The following is a 19680-nucleotide window of genomic DNA, read 5'->3' as shown; positions in this document are numbered from 1 at the left end:
CAAGTCAATGAAACAAGCCTTTCTCCCACAAGACCTTTTCAAATAATAATGCTATTGATTAGTGTTTTTAACTGGTTCTGTTTCAGTTTTCCTCAGACAACAACATACTGACCAGAGTGATCAAGGTAACGACTCGAGAAGATGTCACGTTAAAAACCCCAAAACATTCATTTTAGTTAATGCAATCTTAAATATTCTCTAAACCTACACTCTATTAAATTCTATTTGTTTTTCATTTGTCTATTCTGTTGTATTTTTCTATTCTGTTCTCCGTCAGGGAGAGCAAGGGGATACTGGAGCGCCTGGTCTGAGAGGAGAGGACGGTCTGCCTGGACCAAGAGTGAGTGTCAGAGATTATAGTGATGATGATGATGACAGAGACCATGAGGCGCTACAGTGATGATAGTGATGATGATGACAGAGAACTAGGAGGAGCTACAGTGATGATAGTGATGATGATGACAGAGAACCATGAGGCGCTACAGTGATGATAGTGATGATGATGACAGAGAACCATGAGGAGCTACAGTGATGATAGTGATGATGATGACAGAGAACCATGAGGAGCTACAGTGATGATAGTGATGATGATGACAGAGAACCATGAGGCGCTACAGTGATGATAGTGATGATGATGACAGAGAACCATGAGGAGCTACAGTGATGATAGTGATGATAATGACAGAGAACCATGAGGAGCTACAGTGATGATAGTGATGATGATGACAGAGAACCATGAGGAGCTACAGTGATGATAGTGATGATGATGACAGAGAACCATGAGGCGCTACAGTGATGATAGTGATGATGATGACAGAGAACCATGAGGCGCTACAGTGATGATAGTGATGATGATGACAGAGAACCATGAGGCGTTACAGTGATGATAGTGATGATGATGACAGAGAACCATGATGAGCTACAGTGATGATAGTGATGATGATGACAGAGAACCATGAGGCGCTACAGTGATGATAGTGATGATGATGATGACAGAGAACCAGGAGGAGCTACAGTGATGATAGTGATGATGATGACAGAGAACCATGAGGAGCTACAGTGATGATAGTGATGATGATGACAGAGAACCATGAGGCGCTACAGTGATGATAGTGATGATGATGACAGAGAACCAGGAGGCGCTACAGTGATGATAGTGATGATGATGACAGAGAACCATGAGGCGCTACAGTGATGATAGTGATGATGATGACAGTGGTGCAGGCTGTAATGTCTTGACTATGTTCTGGATGCAGAGAGGACACATGATAACAAAGACATGATGCTAATGATAACACAGACATGATGATAATGATAACAAAGACATGATGATAATGATAACACAGACATGATGATAATGATAACACAGACATGGTGATAATGATAACAAGGACATGATGATAATGATAACACAGACATGATGATAATGATAACACAGACATGGTGATAATGAAACAAAATACCTGTCATCCTTCCTCCACAGGGTCCTGAAGGCAAACCTGGTCCAGCTGGATCGTCGCCGGTACGTTTATAACTAGTCATATTTAAGCAACATGTACTATAAACGAGAGCTATTTTATTGCATTACCTTTATGCTATTGTATTTGTATGTGTGTGAAATTGTGTGTGAAATTGTTTGCGAAATACGCCAGCATTGTTTTTGGTGAAGTGTCCCTTTAAGGGCATGAATTGTTCATTTTCTCATAGAAATCCTTAAGATCCTCAAAGATATTCACTCCATGTTTACTGCCGTTTACTAGTAGTACACCATGCCATCATGCATCCTATTCACCACACCGACTGGTTTGAATCAGACATGTCCATAGACCTGTTCGCTGTCCACGTCAGACTCAGTGTGCGCGCGCATCAAGGGGGCAAAAGGAACGTAACCCTGGTCAGAACAACGGGGCAGACTACAATATATTTGCATTTGTTAGCCATGCTAGCGATCTAAACAATCAATCCATGCCAAAGCTAGATATGTAAAAGGTGAAAGACTCACACTCACAGCCGTGCTGATTTGGCTAAATGACATCGAGTCGTTTTCATTTGAAACAGGCAGGGGAGTGTCATGGTTTTCACCATAGAGCCCCGTCATACTTTTTTAGCGCAGCAGCTCGCGCAGGTAGGGCGCAAGTTAGTCACGTGACTCGGTTGGTGTTGCTGATTGGCTGGAACGCGGTATGTTTGTATACAGCGAACAGGTCTATAGAGACCATTAACGCTCTGCTGCTCTCCAGGGAGGTCAGGGGTCGGGAGGACGAGCCGGGCTGGATGGGTTGTCGGGGAAACCAGGATCCAAGGTTTGGCAAACTTTACACAACACCCCACACCCAGCACCCCACACCCAACACCCAACACCCCACACCCAACACCCAACACCCAACACCCAACACCCAACACCCCACACCCAACACCCAACACCCAACACCGCAACACCCCACACCCAACACCCCACACCCAACACCCAACACCCAACACCCAACACCCCACACCCAACACCCCACACCCAACACCCCAACACCCCACATCCCATACCCAACATCCCATACCCAACATCCAACACCCCACACCCAACATCCAACACCCACACCCCACAGCCCACACCCACACCCCACAGCCCACACCCAACACCCCACATCCCATACCCAACATCCAACACCCCACACCCAACATCCAACACCCACACCCCACAGCCCACACCCACACCCCACAGCCCACACCCAACACCCCACATCCCATACCCAACATCCAACACCCCACACCCAACATCCAACACCCACACCCCACAGCCCACACCCAACACCCCACATCCCATACCCAACATCGCATACCCAACATCCAACACCCCACACCCCACACCCAACATCCAACACCCCACACCCAACACCCCAACACCCAACACCCCACACCCAACACCCAACACCCCACACCCAACACCCAACACGCCACACCCCACACCCAACACCCCACACCCCACACCCAATACCCAACACCCAACACCCCACACCCCACACCCATATATATACAGTATTTTACATTCTCTAATTCTGAGTTATATGGGTTATATGCAGGTGTATAAATAGGTATATAGAAGAGATTATATGCAGGTATATTCAGACAGATATGGACATTTTGATATATATATATATATATATATACACATACAATGTATACAGCATTATTGTGCATAACCAGATCCTATATGTATTATTAATAACTGCACATGGGAAATAAGTTTGAATGTGAGAGATATTTCTACTGATTGCAGGGAGACCAGGGGCTGAAAGGAGAGCCAGGTTCAGTGAGTACTGTTTGTTTTTTTAAGCGGAGAAATTTCTTTGTATGCAGTTGTTTTAGTGTTCATTGTACACAATTGCTAATTTGCCATTCAAGTTTCCTATTGTAAACTAAGATACGCGATATTTAAGGTAATCTATATGTACAGTAGCAGCAGTGGCGGCCTTAGTTACAGTATGTTTCACCTGTTTCAGTTCAAAGGGCCTACCCTCCTTGACTGACATGCAACAATTGAAACAGCTTAAAAATACAGTACAATAGTGTTGTTATTGCTTATTGTGGAATGTTAAGTGTGTGTGTTTGAACAGAAGGCGGACAAAGGAGAGCAGGGTCGCGTGGGGATCGCAGGGATGCCTGGTCTACCTGGAACTCCAGTGAGTGTCATTTCAAACAACATGCAACACAATGATAACAGTGAATCTCAGCATGTGATATTGAAGATCATTCAGATCGGTCTCTCCATTGAAGGTGCCTGTTTTTCTCTGCAGGGAAGACCTGGCATTGATGGGAAGAGAGGACTTCCAGGAAGAGATGTAAGCATGTTACGTTAACATAGAATAAGATAAGATATTCCTTTATTGATCCCCTTGGGGAAATACGAGTGCCATAGCAGGGAGGGGGGAGGGGAGGTACAGGTATGAGCAGGGTAATAGTAGAAAGACATAAATATAGGCAATACAAAATTAAATTAGATCTGAATCTAAAATATGAGAAAAATAAACAATGCAAATAAAGGTGCAGATGAGGGTCGGTTATATTATACGTTACAATGAATATAGGCAATAAATTATTTGAATCTGAATATATACTATGAGTAAGAGCAAAAGTAAACATGCTTTGTTATATATTATATGTTATGTCATGATATGTCGAACTTTTTTAGTTGCATTGTCATTTCACGCCTCAAGTGATGAAAATAATAGTTTATCTTATAGTAGTATATTTAAGTTACACACTGTCATAAAATATGATATGAATGTTTGTGAACACAGGGCTACTGCATGGAGAGGTTAATAAAGTCATGATCGGTCCGGCAGTCATTGTGTCCTGAAGCCTGTGGCTGTCTTCATGTATCAGTTAAACAGCACAGATCTAACTGTTCCTGTATCAGTTAAACAGCACAGATCTAACTGTTCCTGTATCAGTTAAACAGCACAGATCTAACTGTTCCTGTATCAGTTAAACAGATCTAACTGTTCCTGTATCAGTTAAACAGTACGCAGGGCCGCCTGGGAGAAATGCGAGGCCCTGTGCGAGATTTTTTTCTTTTTTTTTTATACAGTCAACATATTCTTAAATAATAGCGCTGCCCGAGGCGGGGCATGATACAGTCAACATATAGCAAAAGAGAGAGCGAGAGAGAGCTCCCGTTCTACAGTCAATATACAGTGTACAGAGAGAGAGAGAGAGAGAGACACATTGGAAAGAAATTGAAATGCTATTTGGCCCTAAACAGAGAGTACACAGTGGCAGAATACCTGAGCACTGTGACTGAAGATCCTTGAGCACAGCCTAGCCATCGAGAAAGGCCGCCATAGGCAGACTGTGTGTGTTAGAAAGAGAGAGAGAGAGAGAGAGAACATGTGTGTTTGTCATGTGTGTGTGTGTTAGAGAGAGACTAGAGCATGTATGAGAGATTCAAAAGGACAAAGATCAACACTTAAATCCAAGCGAGAGAGAGAGAGAGAGAGAGAGAGAGAGAGAGAGAGAGAGAGAGAGAGAGAGAGAGAGAGAGAGAGAGAGAGAGAGAGAGAGAGAGAGAGAGAGAGACACATTGGAAAGAAATTGAAATGCTATTTGGCCCTAAACAGAGAGTATACAGTGGCAGAATACCTGAGCACTGTGACTGAAGATCCTTGAGCACAGCCTAGCCATCGAGAAAGGCCGCCATAGGCAGACTGTGTGTGTTAGAAAGAGAGAGAGAGAGAGAGAGAGAACATGTGTGTTTGTCATGTGTGTGTGTGTTAGAGAGAGACTAGAGCATGTATGAGAGATCCAAAAGGACAAAGATCAACACTTAAATCCAACAAGAAGAGGGTCTATACCAGAGAAACCAAAGCAGCAAGGAGCCAATGGCCGACATCAGCTAAATAGGCTAGCCAGGTACTGTGACACCAGGCCACACACAGCTTTGGCCAACGGCCCAACGCTACCCAAGCTACACAAACGACCAAGACATTCACACACAGCACATGTCGTATCTCCAAATGTTGTGAAGTAGCATATGTTTTGCCTGGAAAAAAACATCGTTATTAACAAAACATTCGGGAGGGGAAGGAAGGAAGAGTGGGGTAATGTCATGACATTTTCATTAATCTTACCTGCACAAAAGGAACGCAGGGCGAAAGGCCGCAACACAGGTCTCCACGTTGACGAAAGGCCTCTCGCTGTCGGGACAAATAAGCTATGGCCAGAGCCTTGTCATGGTGCAGGCCCGACTACATCTTCTGTCAAAGATGATGTCGAACCCCCTGCTATTCTCAAGGCTAACTGATAGCATCAAACGAACGTTCCCAGCTGACGCTAAACAGCTAACTGGCTAACAGTTAGCTCAATCAGGCACCTGGCTGTATGTAGCCGCATAGCTTGCTTCTGCGTTAGCTAATGGTTAGCACAAGCTAACAGCTAATTAGCTAACAGCTGATTAAGCTAACTGTTAGCCAGTTAGCTGTTTAGCTTCAGCTGGGAACGTTCGTTTGATGCTTGTGCTAACCATTAGCTAACGCAGAAGCAAGCTATGCGGCTACATACAGCCAGGTGCTCTCACCAGGCACACACCGTTAGCTAGCTAGTCGACCAGTTTGGCTCCAGAGAGAGAGAAAGAGAGATAGGTCCACGGCGGGAATATAATCATAGGTTGACTCACCATAACGCAGTATCAATGCGGCGCCAATGGTAAAGTTGGAAGGAGACTTTCTTGGCCCACGGTGTAATTTCTTCTGATCCATGCTGCTTTTGAAAAGACATCCTCCGCGCTGAATTAGATCATCCCTCTACCTCGTGTCGTGTGTCTTCTTCTTCTTCTTCTTCTATTACGGCGGACGGGATAAGAGACCGGAAACACTATCCTAAAATCTGTAGAGCAGCAAAGCCGCAGAAACCGGAAAACTGCAGTCTGCAGAGCCGCAGAGGCAGGAACAAGTCAGACACATTCTACAAACGTGTCTAATGTGAAATATATAAGCATATAAGCAAAACTAGATTTTAGGTCTGTGATGAAAAAGGGCCTCGCGGGAAGGGGGGCCTCGCAAAAAAAAATAAAAAAATAAAAAATAAATAAATAAAAAAATAAATAATTTTTTTTTTTTTTTTTTTTTTTTTTTTTTTTTTTTTTTTTTTTTTTTTTTGCGAGGCCCCCATTCCCGCGAGGCCCTGTGCTACCGCACTGCTCGCACACCCCCTGAGGCGGCCCTGACAGTACGGATCTAATTGTTCCTGGATCAGTTAAACAGATCTAACTGTTCCTGGATCAGTTAAACAGCACAGATCTAACTGTTCCTGGATCAGTTAAACAGCACAGATCTAACTGTTCCTGGATCAGTTAAACAGATCTAACTGTTCCTGTATCAGTTAAACAGATCTAACTGTTCCTGGATCAGTTAAACAGATCTAACTGTTCCTGTATCAGTTAAACAGCACAGATCTAACTGTTCCTGTATCAGTTAAACAGCACAGATCTAACTGTTCCTGTATCAGTTAAACAGCACAGATCTAACTGTTCCTGTATCAGTTAAACAGTAAGGATCTAACTGTTCCTGGATCAGTTAAACAGCACAGATCTAACTGTTCCTGGATCAGTTAAACAGATCTAACTGTTCCTGGATCAGTTAAACAGCACAGATCTAACTGTTCCTGGATCAGTTAAACAGATCTAACTGTTCCTGGATCAGTTAAACAGATCTAACTGTTCCTGGATCAGTTAAACAGCACATATCTAACTGTTCCTGGATCAGTTAAACAGATCTAACTGTTCCTGGATCAGTTAAACAGATCGAACTGTTCCTGGATCAGTTAAACAGCACATATCTAACTGTTCCTGTATCAGTTAAACAGATCTAACTGTTCCTGGATCAGTTAAACAGATCTAACTGTTCCTGTATCAGTTAAACAGATGTAACTGTTCCTGGATCAGTTAAACAGCACAGATCTAACTGTTCCTGTATCAGTTAAACAGCACAGATCTAACTGTTCCTGGATCAGTTAAACAGATCTAACTGTTCCTGGATCAGTTAAACAGCACAGATCTAACTGTTCCTGGATCAGTTAAACAGCACAGATCTAACTGTTCCTGTATCAGTTAAACAGCACAGATCTAACTGTTCCTGGATCAGTTAAACAGCGCAGATATAACTGTTCCTGTATCAGTTAAACAGCACAGATCTAACTGTTCCTGGATCAGTTAAACAGCACAGATCTAACTGTTCCTGTATCGGTTAAACAGATCTAACTGTTACTGGATCAGTTAAACAGCACATATCTAACTGTTCCTGTATCAGTTAAACAGTACGGATCTAACTGTTCCTGGATCAGTTAAACAGCACATATCTAACTGTTCCTGTATCAGTTAAACAGATCTAACTGTTCCTGGATCAGTTAAACAGCACATATCTAACTGTTCCTGTATCAGTTAAACAGTACGGATCTAACTGTTCCTGGATCAGTTAAACAGCACAGATATAACTGTTCCTGTATCAGTTAAACAGATCTAACTGTTCCTGGATCAGTTAAACAGCACAGATCTAACTGTTCCCGTATCAGTTAAACAGATCTAACTGTTCCTGTATCAGTTAAACAGCACAGATCTAACTGTTCCTGTATCAGTTAAACAGCACAGATCTAACTGTTCCTGTATCAGTTAAACAGCACAGATCTAACTGTTCCTGTATCAGTTAAACAGCACAGATCTAACTGTTCCTGGATCAGTTAAACAGCACAGATCTAACTGTTCCTGGATCAGTTAAACAGCACAGATCTAACTGTTCCTGGATCAGTTAAACAGCACAGATCTAACTGTTCCTGTATCAGTTAAACAGCACAGATCTAACTGTTCCTGTATCAGTTAAACAGATCTAACTGTTCCTGTATCAGTTAAACAGCACAGATCTAACTGTTCCTGTATCAGTTAAACAGCACAGATATAACTGTTCCTGTATCAGTTAAACAGCACAGATCTAACTGTTCCTGGATCAGTTAAACAGCACAGATCTAACTGTTCCTTTCTTTTCACAGGGTGTCGTTGGACTGAGTGGCGATGGCGGCAAAAAGGTTGTTGTTGTAGTTATGATTTTATTTTATTTTTGGTAAAAGAAAATGTTTTTATGAAGTTATTTAAGTAATAACATGACATACGGTGTTACAGTACATGGTGTATATTTCACTGGTGTGATGCACGACGCCACGGGCTGGTCTACATCAGCAGACCGGTGGCAACAAGCTTGTCTAATTCACATAATCCTTCCAATCATACAGTACAACAAATCAATGCTTTCATTAAACAGAAATTACTTATCCGTTGCTAAGCGATGTAAGGTACCACTTCCTATGTAGAGTATTCCATCACAGACATCTTGGTCACAAACAACAGGTGATTGTAATCAAATAGCAGGTGATTATTAATAAATGACAACCGTGGCCAATGAGCTGTGGCCATATTGAATGTGGCCGTATTATTAATATTGCACCAGGTCATAAGATTACATTAGATTAGATTCAAATGTATTGTCATCATACAGCACAAGTACAGTACAACCAAAAAAAGTTTGGCATCCAACCAGAGTGCAGGTGATTAAACTGGGTATAAAATATGAGTACTACTGAGTAATAGTGCTAATCAGATGTATGTACAGAGTTGTAGTATTAATATCTACAGTGATACAGGTATAAAGACACTATGGTAGTAAGTCATACTGGAGAGCAGCGTAACTAGTAAGAGTAAGGGATATGTACAGATATAGATATAGTATTTACAAATATGTAACAAGGGTTATATGCAGGTATGTACAGAGTGACCCAGTCTGGTGATGATGCCTACAAGTCGCCAGGGTGAAATGACAGATAGACACAATAGATTTTTATTTTTATTTTTTTTATATAACTACAGTTCGAGAGTTGAAGAACATATTTAGTACAACAGCGAACAGATATAATAACTCTAATTGTGTTTAAAAAAGGCTGTTTTGAAACACAGTTTGTGCTCTCCACAGAGGAGAGGTGGGGGCTGGGTTTATTTTTGCATCTGAATAGAGCTGCGCGTTAGGATTCAGATTCACTGAGCCAGGTAAAGGCATTCACACAGAGAGAGTCTTTAACGTTAACGATGGACGCATTCAGGTGAGGGTAGTTGTCCACGCCCCCCCCCCCCCCCCCCCCCAAACTAGCTGAAGCGTGAACATCTTTGAGAGGCATTTCCTCCCCTTGAGTATTCTAGACAACAGACTGTTTTACAAGATTTAAATGAATATATGATATTCAAAACATTCTCATATTTCAAAGTATGACACATCATTTGAAAGCTTACATTCTGTACTTTCACAATCTGGAAAAATCTGGAAAATGAAAATGGAGACAGCCGCAGGTACAGTAGGCACAAACCCTGGACTCGGTCACGTGGACAGATATATAGTCAGGGAAATATAAAAAAATCTTGGAATAAAATCCTTACCAAGACATTTCTTCACCGATGTGTTTGTAAAGGTATCTAATAACACATAATAAAAAGATTTTAATTAAACTCCCATAGGAAAACCTGTGACAGCTGCTGAAAGTTTGAGTACCCGGAACCGTATCTGTGTATTTTTGCCTTAAGCACCTTGTGAGGTATAAAACTAGGGTTTTTTCATGATTCAGTGAAGGCGTGACAAAAGAGCAGGTAGTGCCTCTGTCTTTCAGAGAGAGCCATTTGGACCCTCATGACATTGTAAGAGCCCTTTGACGTGGTTAAGAAGAGTGGATGGTTGGTGCTTGGGCTATGGTGCACCAGCATTACCAGCTGAACTTTGCCCTTGGTGTGAAATGTATCATATCCGGGCAAATCTGTAGATCACAGCAGGAGTTCTTAGTACGCTGGATGTGGTCATGATCTTTTGGCGAGACACTGCATGTAGCTCAGGTAACTAACTGAGCAAGAACCGAGAATAGGCGGCTTCTCTTTGATGACCTGCCTGGAGCTCTGACAGGAGTGGGTCTGAGGCGGCCTTGAGGGTGTGTAGTTAGAGACCACTGAGCGGAGGTAGGTAGGAGCCGTTCCCCTCGCTGCACGGTATGCAGGTCAAGGACAAGGATTTGTGGGCAATGGGAATGTCATGTAAATTACATGACGTTTCAGTTTCAGTTTTTTTTCTTTTTTTTTAAAGGACAGTACACATTGATAAACATTTCTGTAAATGTGTCCGTTTTAGCCAGCTGGCTAATTCACAACTGTAGTCCTTTTGGCAAGATGTTATGAGACCGACAATACACCTAGAACAGAAGCATTAAAAGTAAAACACAATATTTACAACACAATCCAACATAATAATAAAAGCAATAATAAAATACACAATGAACTGATTAAAAGTGATTACATGTTTGATTGGAATGAAAACTACTTACTAAAAATGGATTCAAAGTACTAAAAACCAACAAAAAATACCAAACACTAACAAACATTCAGCACAGTCAATGGGGATGCTGACAAAAAAAAAAAAAAAAAAAAGTAAGTAAGTAACTAAAAAAAATTTTTTAATTTTTTTTTAATTTTTTTTAAGGTCCGGGGCTAGGAGAAAAACATCCGGGGCTAAAGCCCCGGAAGCCCAGGGCTAACGACGCCACTGGTTCTGACGTTGCTCAGGAAGAATCAGGACAGAGGAGAGGCCTTTCACTCTTGCTGAGTGAAGAGCCTCTGTGACTGCTATGAGGGCCGTCTCTGTGGAGTGACCAGTCCTGAAGCCTGACTGATTAGGATCTATAAGGTCGTTTTGTAATAGATAATCAGTGAGCTGGTTGGATACAGCACTTTCAAATGATTTAGAGAGGAAGGAGAGATGAGACAGGGCGATAGTTATCTATGACGGTGGGGTTCAGCATTGTTTTTTTGATGAGCGGTGTGACTCTCGGTTTCTGTAGGTTTTAGCGACCATCATTTAATTGCAACGTTGTTTAAAGCGAAGGTGCCTAAAAGTGGGTCCAAGATTATCAGTAAAAGAATGTATAAAACATTTTGTAGTGATAAGTTCATTGAGGATGTGAAAATTGGTGAAGACATTTCTTGGTAAGGAATTTATTCCAAGATTGGCCAAATATCTGATAATATTCCCTGACTAATAATGTATATGGTAAGAATAAATATATATACAGCACTATTGTACATGCTATTATACGGGTTATAGGCAGGTGTATAAGTAGTTATGTAGAAGGATTATAATGCAGACATGTAATGCAGTTATAAGCACTCATGTAATGTCTCCCTGTTTGGAGCTAAATGTTAAAACATGAATAACATACACTTGTTATTGAACTGTTGTTTCTGTCCAGGGGGAGCAGGGGAATGATGGCCCAGATGTGAGTTAAACCAACATTCAGTCAACATGACAACAAGTAACATACGGTTATTCTATAACCATAGTTATATGAGTATAGCGAGCGCTCTGCTCGTAGTGGAACTATCCCTTTATCCAGTCTAATAATGAATAATTTTCTCCACATGCACACACCCATCCGCCTGGCCACACCCACATCCGCTCCTCTACATAAGCGGGGTCGTGGCCACACCATCAGCTCCTTCCCAAGTCTTTCACCACTGAAGGCGAAGACCACGGGGCCCTCAGTGAGTCCGAGCAGAGCGCTCGCTATACTCATATAACTATGGTTATAGAATAACCGTATGTTATATATCGTAATAGCTTACGCTCTGCTCTTAGTGGAACACAGGAGCTGAGCAGAGCGGAAGCTCGACAGATGTACCCGCTGAGGCCCCCCACAACCATCAGAACCGGGGAGGACCCGAGCCCCCTAGACCCCCCTAGAGGAGGACGGGAGGGAATCTGATCCGACTGTGCGAAGAGGGTTTAGTACCTCAAAACGCACAGGGACTTACCTTCATACAGAAGGACCCGCGACCACTCAGGCGCGCATCCCACATGCCACCAGGGAACGGACGGGAAGCAAAACACCCCTGTCACAGTCCCCAACATCACGGGGTCGAAGGTCAAGAACCCAACCCCGTGGCAAGGCCATAGCAGCGGAGCGCAGAGAAGGACCCAGCCCTAGGAACAACCTGAGGGCCAGGACCCCCCGAAAAAGGGGGCCCGGTGAGGTCAACGATGCCGTAGCATCGGGACCCCACCAGACGGTCACTGGTGACACCACCCCCCACATCGCCAGCGTATCGGACAGGGCCCAAATCAAGAGTAGGCCCTTCCCCCCTTTGGCACGCCGCTCTGAAGCACTCTAACTTACTGCACCTGGTATTCCCAGGGGGTCTTCCATCCAAGAACTAACCAGGACCGAACCTGCTTAGTTTCCGAGATCTGACGAGATCGGGCGTGTCCAGGTTGGCATGGCCATAAGCCCCAAGAGGCTACCCCCCCACAATACTGTGGGGCCAGACGGCGTGCCGGGGAGACAATCCCTCAATCCCTCAATCCAGGCAACAGGCCAGAACTCGACCTGTGCCTGGAGCACTGCGGATTAGACAGGTGTGAGAACAGTACCCGGCGGAAGGGGTGTTCGGTATGCTGTGCACCATGTCATGACCTCCACAAACCCGACCCCTCCAGCGGGGTCGAGGTTCAAAGGAGAGGCTGACACAATTGGCAGATGTCATGAAAGATGCGGGGCATACTCTCGGACAGACGGGGTCAAGCCCGGCCTCAACCCGAGAGTCGACTCTGCTACCAACACACCGGAGAACCAACCACCTCCCTATGTTTAGTTTAACGGGAGGCGGTTGTTCCCTTAACCCACCAAGAAAACGTAGAAACATAACTGCACGTATACACAGGCTATACAAGTGTTTCAGTTTTCAAAGGGTTAACCCAGGCCAACAGGTCGACGAGAACAAGTCCGGACCTGGGCCTGGCGGACCGAGACCTACACAGGGATGCCTAGAGGGGTTGACAGCAACCACCCCGACAGCCCCCTCCCATCCCCGCCCAGCAGGGTGAGGGAGGGGTAAAACAAACGGAGAAGGACCAGGCCCCCTAACACAGCACAAGGTACAACACAGTATGGACCAAGCACGTCACCGTTATGGGCAAGTCGTAGTGGCATACATATGACACACACATCCATGACATCAATCCCCGCGAAGCCCGGACCGACCCGGCATTTCCCCCCCGGAAAAGCACAAAGTAATTCGGGGTACCAGAACAGCAGATAGCGGGTTAACTGACTTGGTCCGGCGCGACCAGAACCAGTCCCGCATCCTAGTCACGCCGCCATCCCCAGTCCTAAGAGGGGGGTAGGTACGCGTGTCGATCTAAAACATCACAGAGGGCGCCACCAAGATGGACAGAACGTGAATGCGCTGCTCCTGGCGGCCCACCTCATGGGCATGAGACCCCTCCGCCAATGTAATGATCTACTCCGTCATCTCCCCCCGGAGATGCACGTGAGTCATCGAGTCTAACCTAGTGCACTGGCGCTCGGTAGAGATAAAAATCTCCTTCCTAGTCGCCCGCATAAAAAACGCTGTTTCTATGAATTGGGCAACCAAGGCGCGCCAGCTCATAACGAAACACATCAATGGTGAATTCTAATAAGAAACACCAGACAACGTTCCCTCCATGCTGTCTGGGACGAGCAGCAGGAAGCTGGTCAATAAGACACAGACACAGGTCTTATATGACGCGTCTGAGGGCAACCCCGTCAATTCAGCTCCTTACATAAGAGGGGAAGACAGAAGTTCCCCCAGAGAGACCTCTACGTGAGTAACAATTGAAAAAGATACATGTAATAATAATTGGGCCAAGTGACCAACGGCCCAATACACACTGTAATAGAGAGCAGAGCAGAAAACGAACAGTTTTCGAATGCATCGCATCATCCAACTTTGACAAAGACAGCGGTCTGCAGCACAGAGCCTGTAACCTCACGGATGTCTCCTGGCCAATAGGAAAACGCGCCCAGTGACGTATCCCATGGCCGGGGGGAAATCCCGTGACCCACCCATCCTAACATGGAGTGGAACCAGGGAAACTTGTCACTCGTTATTTTCATCATTACCCTCAATTAAAGAATAACAAGCTAAGAGAGGGACTCAGGCCCTTGATCATATGCCACTATGTACAGCGTTGTAGGGTAACACCCAGCCATTTGTGGGCTCAGCCACGTTGTCTAAACGTTACATGAACACACATAACTTCTCATCATACAACAAAAAACCCAGTTCATTCTTACTCACGTAAAAAACAATGCTGTTTTCAGGTAGAGAGAAGACATAAGCCTTGGCCAATGCTAACCTAAGCTATACAAAGCAACCAAGACAATTTTCACACCACACGTCGTATCTCCAAATGTAGTGAAGCAACATATGTTTCGTTTAAACAAAGACATCGTTATTAACCAAAACATTCGGGAGGGGGAGGAAGGAAGAGTGGAGCAATGTCCTACGGACATCTTACCTGCACCTACGAACGCAGGACGAAAGGCCGCAACACAGGTTGGTCTACCACGTTGACGAAGGCCTCTCGCTGGCAAGGCCAGAAGAGGCAATGGCTGGAGCCTCGCTCCGGCATGACGCCCCCCTCCTGCAGCCGGTCATGGCGCAGGCCCGACGACATCTTCTGCCAGAGATGACGTCGTAGTCAGAGTGCCAGGGCCCGCTATCCTCACGGCTAGCGCCAATGGTTGTAGCATAAGCTAAACAGCTAACTCTAGGCTAACTGATAGTATCAAGCTAACGTTTCTAGCCGCGCGTAGCCAGCAGCTAACGCAGTGGCAAGCTAAGCGGCTACTACTGAAAGCTGTACAATGTGAGAAATAGCAATACAGGCCAACACTTCAGACAGCCGCTCTCTTTTCCTCTTCTTATCCGGAGAAAAAAGGAAAAAAGACAACACACGCCCCTCTTACAGAACAGGGCTTACCAGACACAGCGGTATTGGCAGCAAGCCCCTCATTGTACGCGGGCTGCAGCCGACCTGAGCTTGGAGATATTCTCATAACGAAACACCAAGCTCACCCCCCTCACGCCGGGTGTTTTTCATCTTGAAAAGCGGGGCCAGCACGGCGACAGTGGGTATCCGTTTGTCCAGAGACCCGGGGAATTGAACCGCAGATTCGGAATCATGGTCCCAGGAAAACAAAGCTACGACTTCACTGAGGAGGAGCCAATGTTATCGTGGGGCATCAGACTAGAACCCCCTCCACGCCGCTAAGGGGCAGCGAAAAGGATTCTAGCCTGGAGCCGACCTTCGTAAGCTGTGCAGTTGTCCCCCCACAACTGACACACCTGGCGCCCGCGTCAGAGAGGGCTGACAGAGAGGCTGTCAGCCCTCACACAGCCGACCGCCTCCCAAGCATAGTATCCAGCTGCAGAGCCGGAGACAATGCTGGTGGGGATTGCTCAGCGACACGCGCCCCTAATGCGAAGCGCCGGTGGAGGTCAGAATGATCATCATCTTCTATACACTCCGGTGGCGAAGACATTATCGCTGTATATCCTAGAAAAAATTGTGAGAGAGAAAACAAAGATACAATGTCAACGCAGCTCCACTTTTTCTGTGGTGAAAATAGGGAAGGAGCTGATGGTGTGGCCACGACCCTGCTTATGTAGAGGAGCGGATGTGGCCAGGCGGATGGGTGTGTGCATGTGGAGAAAATTATTCATTATTAGACTGGATAAAGGGATAGTTCCACTACGAGCAGAGAGTAAGCTATTACGATATATAACAAGAAGTCATTCAAACATGACAGCAAGTAACAAGTAGTCATTAAAACATGACTGCAAGTAACAAGTAATCATTACAACATGACAACAAGTAACAAGTAGTCATTAAAACATGACAACAAGTAACAAGTAGTCATTAAAACATGACAAGTAACAAGTAGTCATTAAAACAACACAGTGACTTGTGACCTAAGCAGCGTTGGTTCTTCACCAGGGTAAAGATGGTATCCAGGGAGAACCAGGAGTGCCAGGTCTGCCCGGTACGCAGGTTCTCATCACGCCAGAGGTGAGAGCAACCGTTACCTTTGTTTATGTCTGTTTACAGCATGGGGGGGGGGATCCTTTAAGATGCTTAAAGTAAGATGTTCCAAAGAGGACCGTTCTAGACTCATCCACGTACAAGAATGTGAAATAGGCAACCTTCTTATACCAGCCTTTGTACTGTCTTTTACTATTATGCACTTTGCTACTAAGTAGGGCTGTCCCCGACTAAGGATTTGTATAGTCGACTTGTAGTCGACGAAATTAGCCGATAGTCGACTATTAGTCGACTATGAAAAAATAAATTAAAAAAAATAAAAGTATAATATTTTTTTTATAAAAAAAAATTATTAATAATATTCCATTTGGGCTGTGGGGGGGTGCTTAATGTCTGAAGGAGTCAACTGAAGGCTCCTTGTCCTCTGCGAAAGCATGCAATTGGTCCACTGATGGATACATCTTGATATTTGTCTAGTCTAGTGTGTTCATTAGATGGGTGAAATCCTCTTTCAGTGCCTCTGTGCCTGTTTTCTTAGGCAGTTAGCCTCTGGTATGCGTGCCATTAGCGTTAGCCACGCTTCTAGTAGCCTCTTTTAGCCTCTTTTCTTTTGGAAAGAATGATAATTCTTTTTTTATAAAACAATATATATAGGATATATATAATTTTTTGTTTTTTTTTGCATTAGACTAAGAGGTTGGCAGTCGACTATGGCTCCTTTCGATCGATTAGTCGACTATTCGACTAATAGGGGTCAGCCCTACTATTAAGTCATCTATAATCGACCTTGCCTATTACTACCTACTATACTAATATGTATTTACTACTATGCACTCAAGACCGTAGCACTCAAGTTCAACACTGTTTGACGAACAATCTTACTGACCCTTCCTGCTGACTTGTGGGGGGGGGGGGGGGGGGGGGGGACTCAATGAAAATGTGTTCTATTATGTTCTTCACAGAAAATGATCCAAGGCCAATGAGTCTCAGGTTAAAATAAACAATTCATTGTATCTCTTTTCGTGAGCATTGAAAACGGGTCCCACAGACGTGAATGCAACACAGGGGCAGGGGTGTAAAAAGTACCCAGAAATTATACTTAAGTGAAAGTATGGGTACCGTCTCAAAATCGTATTCAAGTAAAAGTCAGAGTATCTGGCTAAAAACACACTTGAATAAAAGTAAAAAAGTTTCTACTTTTAAACCTACTTAAGTACTCAAAAGTAAAAGTAAAAACCTTTTTTTATTCCGGGGCAATGAAATGTTCCGTTTCGTCCTCTTCGTCACTCTTATATACTATCGTTTGTGGCCATCTTCTGTAGCTTGTCACTCTGACTGACTTCTGATAGCAGGTGTTTAATCGAAGATCCCCGCTTTCTAGTCTTTCTAGCACAAGGACCATGAGCATGGGTATGGGCGGGTTAATTTGACATTGATGGGGATTTGATTGGCTGTTTTTAAATAAAGTGCGGCTGCAGTATTAATAGCGTTAACGTTAGTTCAGTCAGAGAAACAAATATACTAATTAAAATTGTTGGACCTGCGAGATTTGTACTTTGTACTTTGTAGGTCTGCATTTTAAATGTAGGGAGTAAAAAGTATGTTTTTTTTTTCTGAAATGTAATTGAGTAAAAGTAAAAGTATACAAACCTAATAATACTTGAGTAAAGTACAAACCAAGTCCTGGCAGCGTGTATGCTTTCCGCAACGGAGTTCGGTTTCCGGGTTCCTCTGATTGGCCGCGACCCCCACGTGACCGCTGCCGCTCTGCTGTGTGTTGTGTTGCAGCGCGCACCACAGCGGCAGAGGTCCCTGCCTTCCTCAATTTATACGCATGGAAGTATTGACTACGCCGTAACGAATCATTACAAAAATATACCGTTAACGGGAATATGTTGTGCCTTTACACATATGTTGGATTATGTAATTGGTTTGTCATGACAAACAAATAAAAAAATCGCGATTTACCCGCTGGCTACAACAACACACAGTGACTGCATGTAGTCGCCCTCCTCAGAGGCAGGAATACTAAGCTCCCCCTTAAGCTCCAGGAGAGAGGAGAGAGGCTGAAAACCCGCAGTTCTTGCCCGACTGATGGGAGCCGAATCCCCGGATCCGATTTGTCTGATGAATACCCCCAAAACATGGAGGTCCTGAATGCATGGAAGTATTGATTGCGCCGTAACGAATCATTAAAAAAAGGAATATGTTGTGCCTCTACACATATGTTGGATTATGTAATTGGTTTGTCATATCGCATCGCCGGCTGTCTCTGGCTTGCTCCAGCGGACTCTGGTGTCCGCTGGAGCAAGCCAGAGACAGCCGGCGATGCGATATTTTATTGGTTTGTCATGACAAACCATATTGTGCCATATGTGTAAAGGCACAACATATTCCAGTTAACGGTATATTTTTTTAATGATTTGTTACGGCGTAGTCAATACTTCCATGCGTATAAATTGAGGAAGGCAGGGACCTCTGCCGCTGTGGTGCGCGCTGCAACACAACACACAGCAGAGCGGCAGCGGTCACGTGGGGGTCGCGGCCAATCAGAGGAACCCGGAAACCGAACTCAAGTCCTGCATCAATTTCAAGATCCTGCTCATCACCTACAAAGCCCTTCACTCCCTTGCCCCCTGGTACCTAGCTGACCTCCTCCATCCCTACATCCCGCCCTGGAGGCTGCGGTCCTCTGACTCCGGTCTCCTCTCCATCCCCACCACCAACATGCGGACTGTTGGTCCCAGAGCCTTCTCTGTGGCCGCACCCACCCTCTGGAACTCACTCCCTCCAAACATCCGTAGTGCTACATCCCTGCACTCCTTCAAATCCCAACTCAAAACCCTTCTCTTCACCAAATTCTCTTCACTTTTTTTTTTCTTTCCTTTTGATTATTATTTTGTTGTTACATTGTTCCCTGTTCCCCTCCCTTAGCTGCCCCCTCCTGTTAAGTGCCTTGGATCTCCTGAAAGGCGCTATATAAGTAACAAAGTACAATTACTCAAGTACAAAAGTAAAAATTCATTGTTTCAAGGTAACAAAAGCAAATATCAAACGCACGCCGCCTGGTCTGTTTACTGTGTGTTCACTGGTCTGAACCGTCTCGTGATGTTTTCACAGGGCGCTTCACTACGCCTGGTCTGTTTACTGTGTGTTCACTGGTCTGAACCGTCGTGGTGATGTTTTCACAGGGCGCTTCACTACGCCTGGTCTGTTTACTGTGTGTTCACTAGTCTGAACCGTCGTGGTGATG

At 44.6% G+C, this 19680-nt stretch overlaps 1 protein-coding gene across 1 annotated transcript in view; it reads left to right on the top strand.

Moving 5' to 3' along the window:
• Nucleotides 1-19680, top strand: part of col7a1l (collagen type VII alpha 1-like) — a gene marked incomplete at its 5' end in the record, with an annotated part of 253304 nt that overhangs the window by 128667 nt on the left and 104957 nt on the right. Inside the window, 10 exons of the mRNA XM_084330929.1 lie at nucleotides 87-125; nucleotides 278-340; nucleotides 1484-1522; nucleotides 2241-2303; nucleotides 3272-3304; nucleotides 3609-3674; nucleotides 3789-3833; nucleotides 8530-8565; nucleotides 11812-11838; nucleotides 16383-16454. Coding sequence (XP_084187055.1) covers nucleotides 87-125; nucleotides 278-340; nucleotides 1484-1522; nucleotides 2241-2303; nucleotides 3272-3304; nucleotides 3609-3674; nucleotides 3789-3833; nucleotides 8530-8565; nucleotides 11812-11838; nucleotides 16383-16454 — 483 coding nt within the window. The remainder of the gene's footprint in view (nucleotides 1-86; nucleotides 126-277; nucleotides 341-1483; nucleotides 1523-2240; nucleotides 2304-3271; nucleotides 3305-3608; nucleotides 3675-3788; nucleotides 3834-8529; nucleotides 8566-11811; nucleotides 11839-16382; nucleotides 16455-19680) is intronic.

The sequence above is a fragment of the Notolepis coatsorum genome, assembly GCF_963971535.1.
Source record: "Notolepis coatsorum genome assembly, chromosome: 15".
NCBI lineage: Eukaryota > Metazoa > Chordata > Actinopteri > Aulopiformes > Paralepididae > Notolepis > Notolepis coatsorum.
This window is presented reverse-complemented; position numbering and strand designations above follow the sequence as displayed.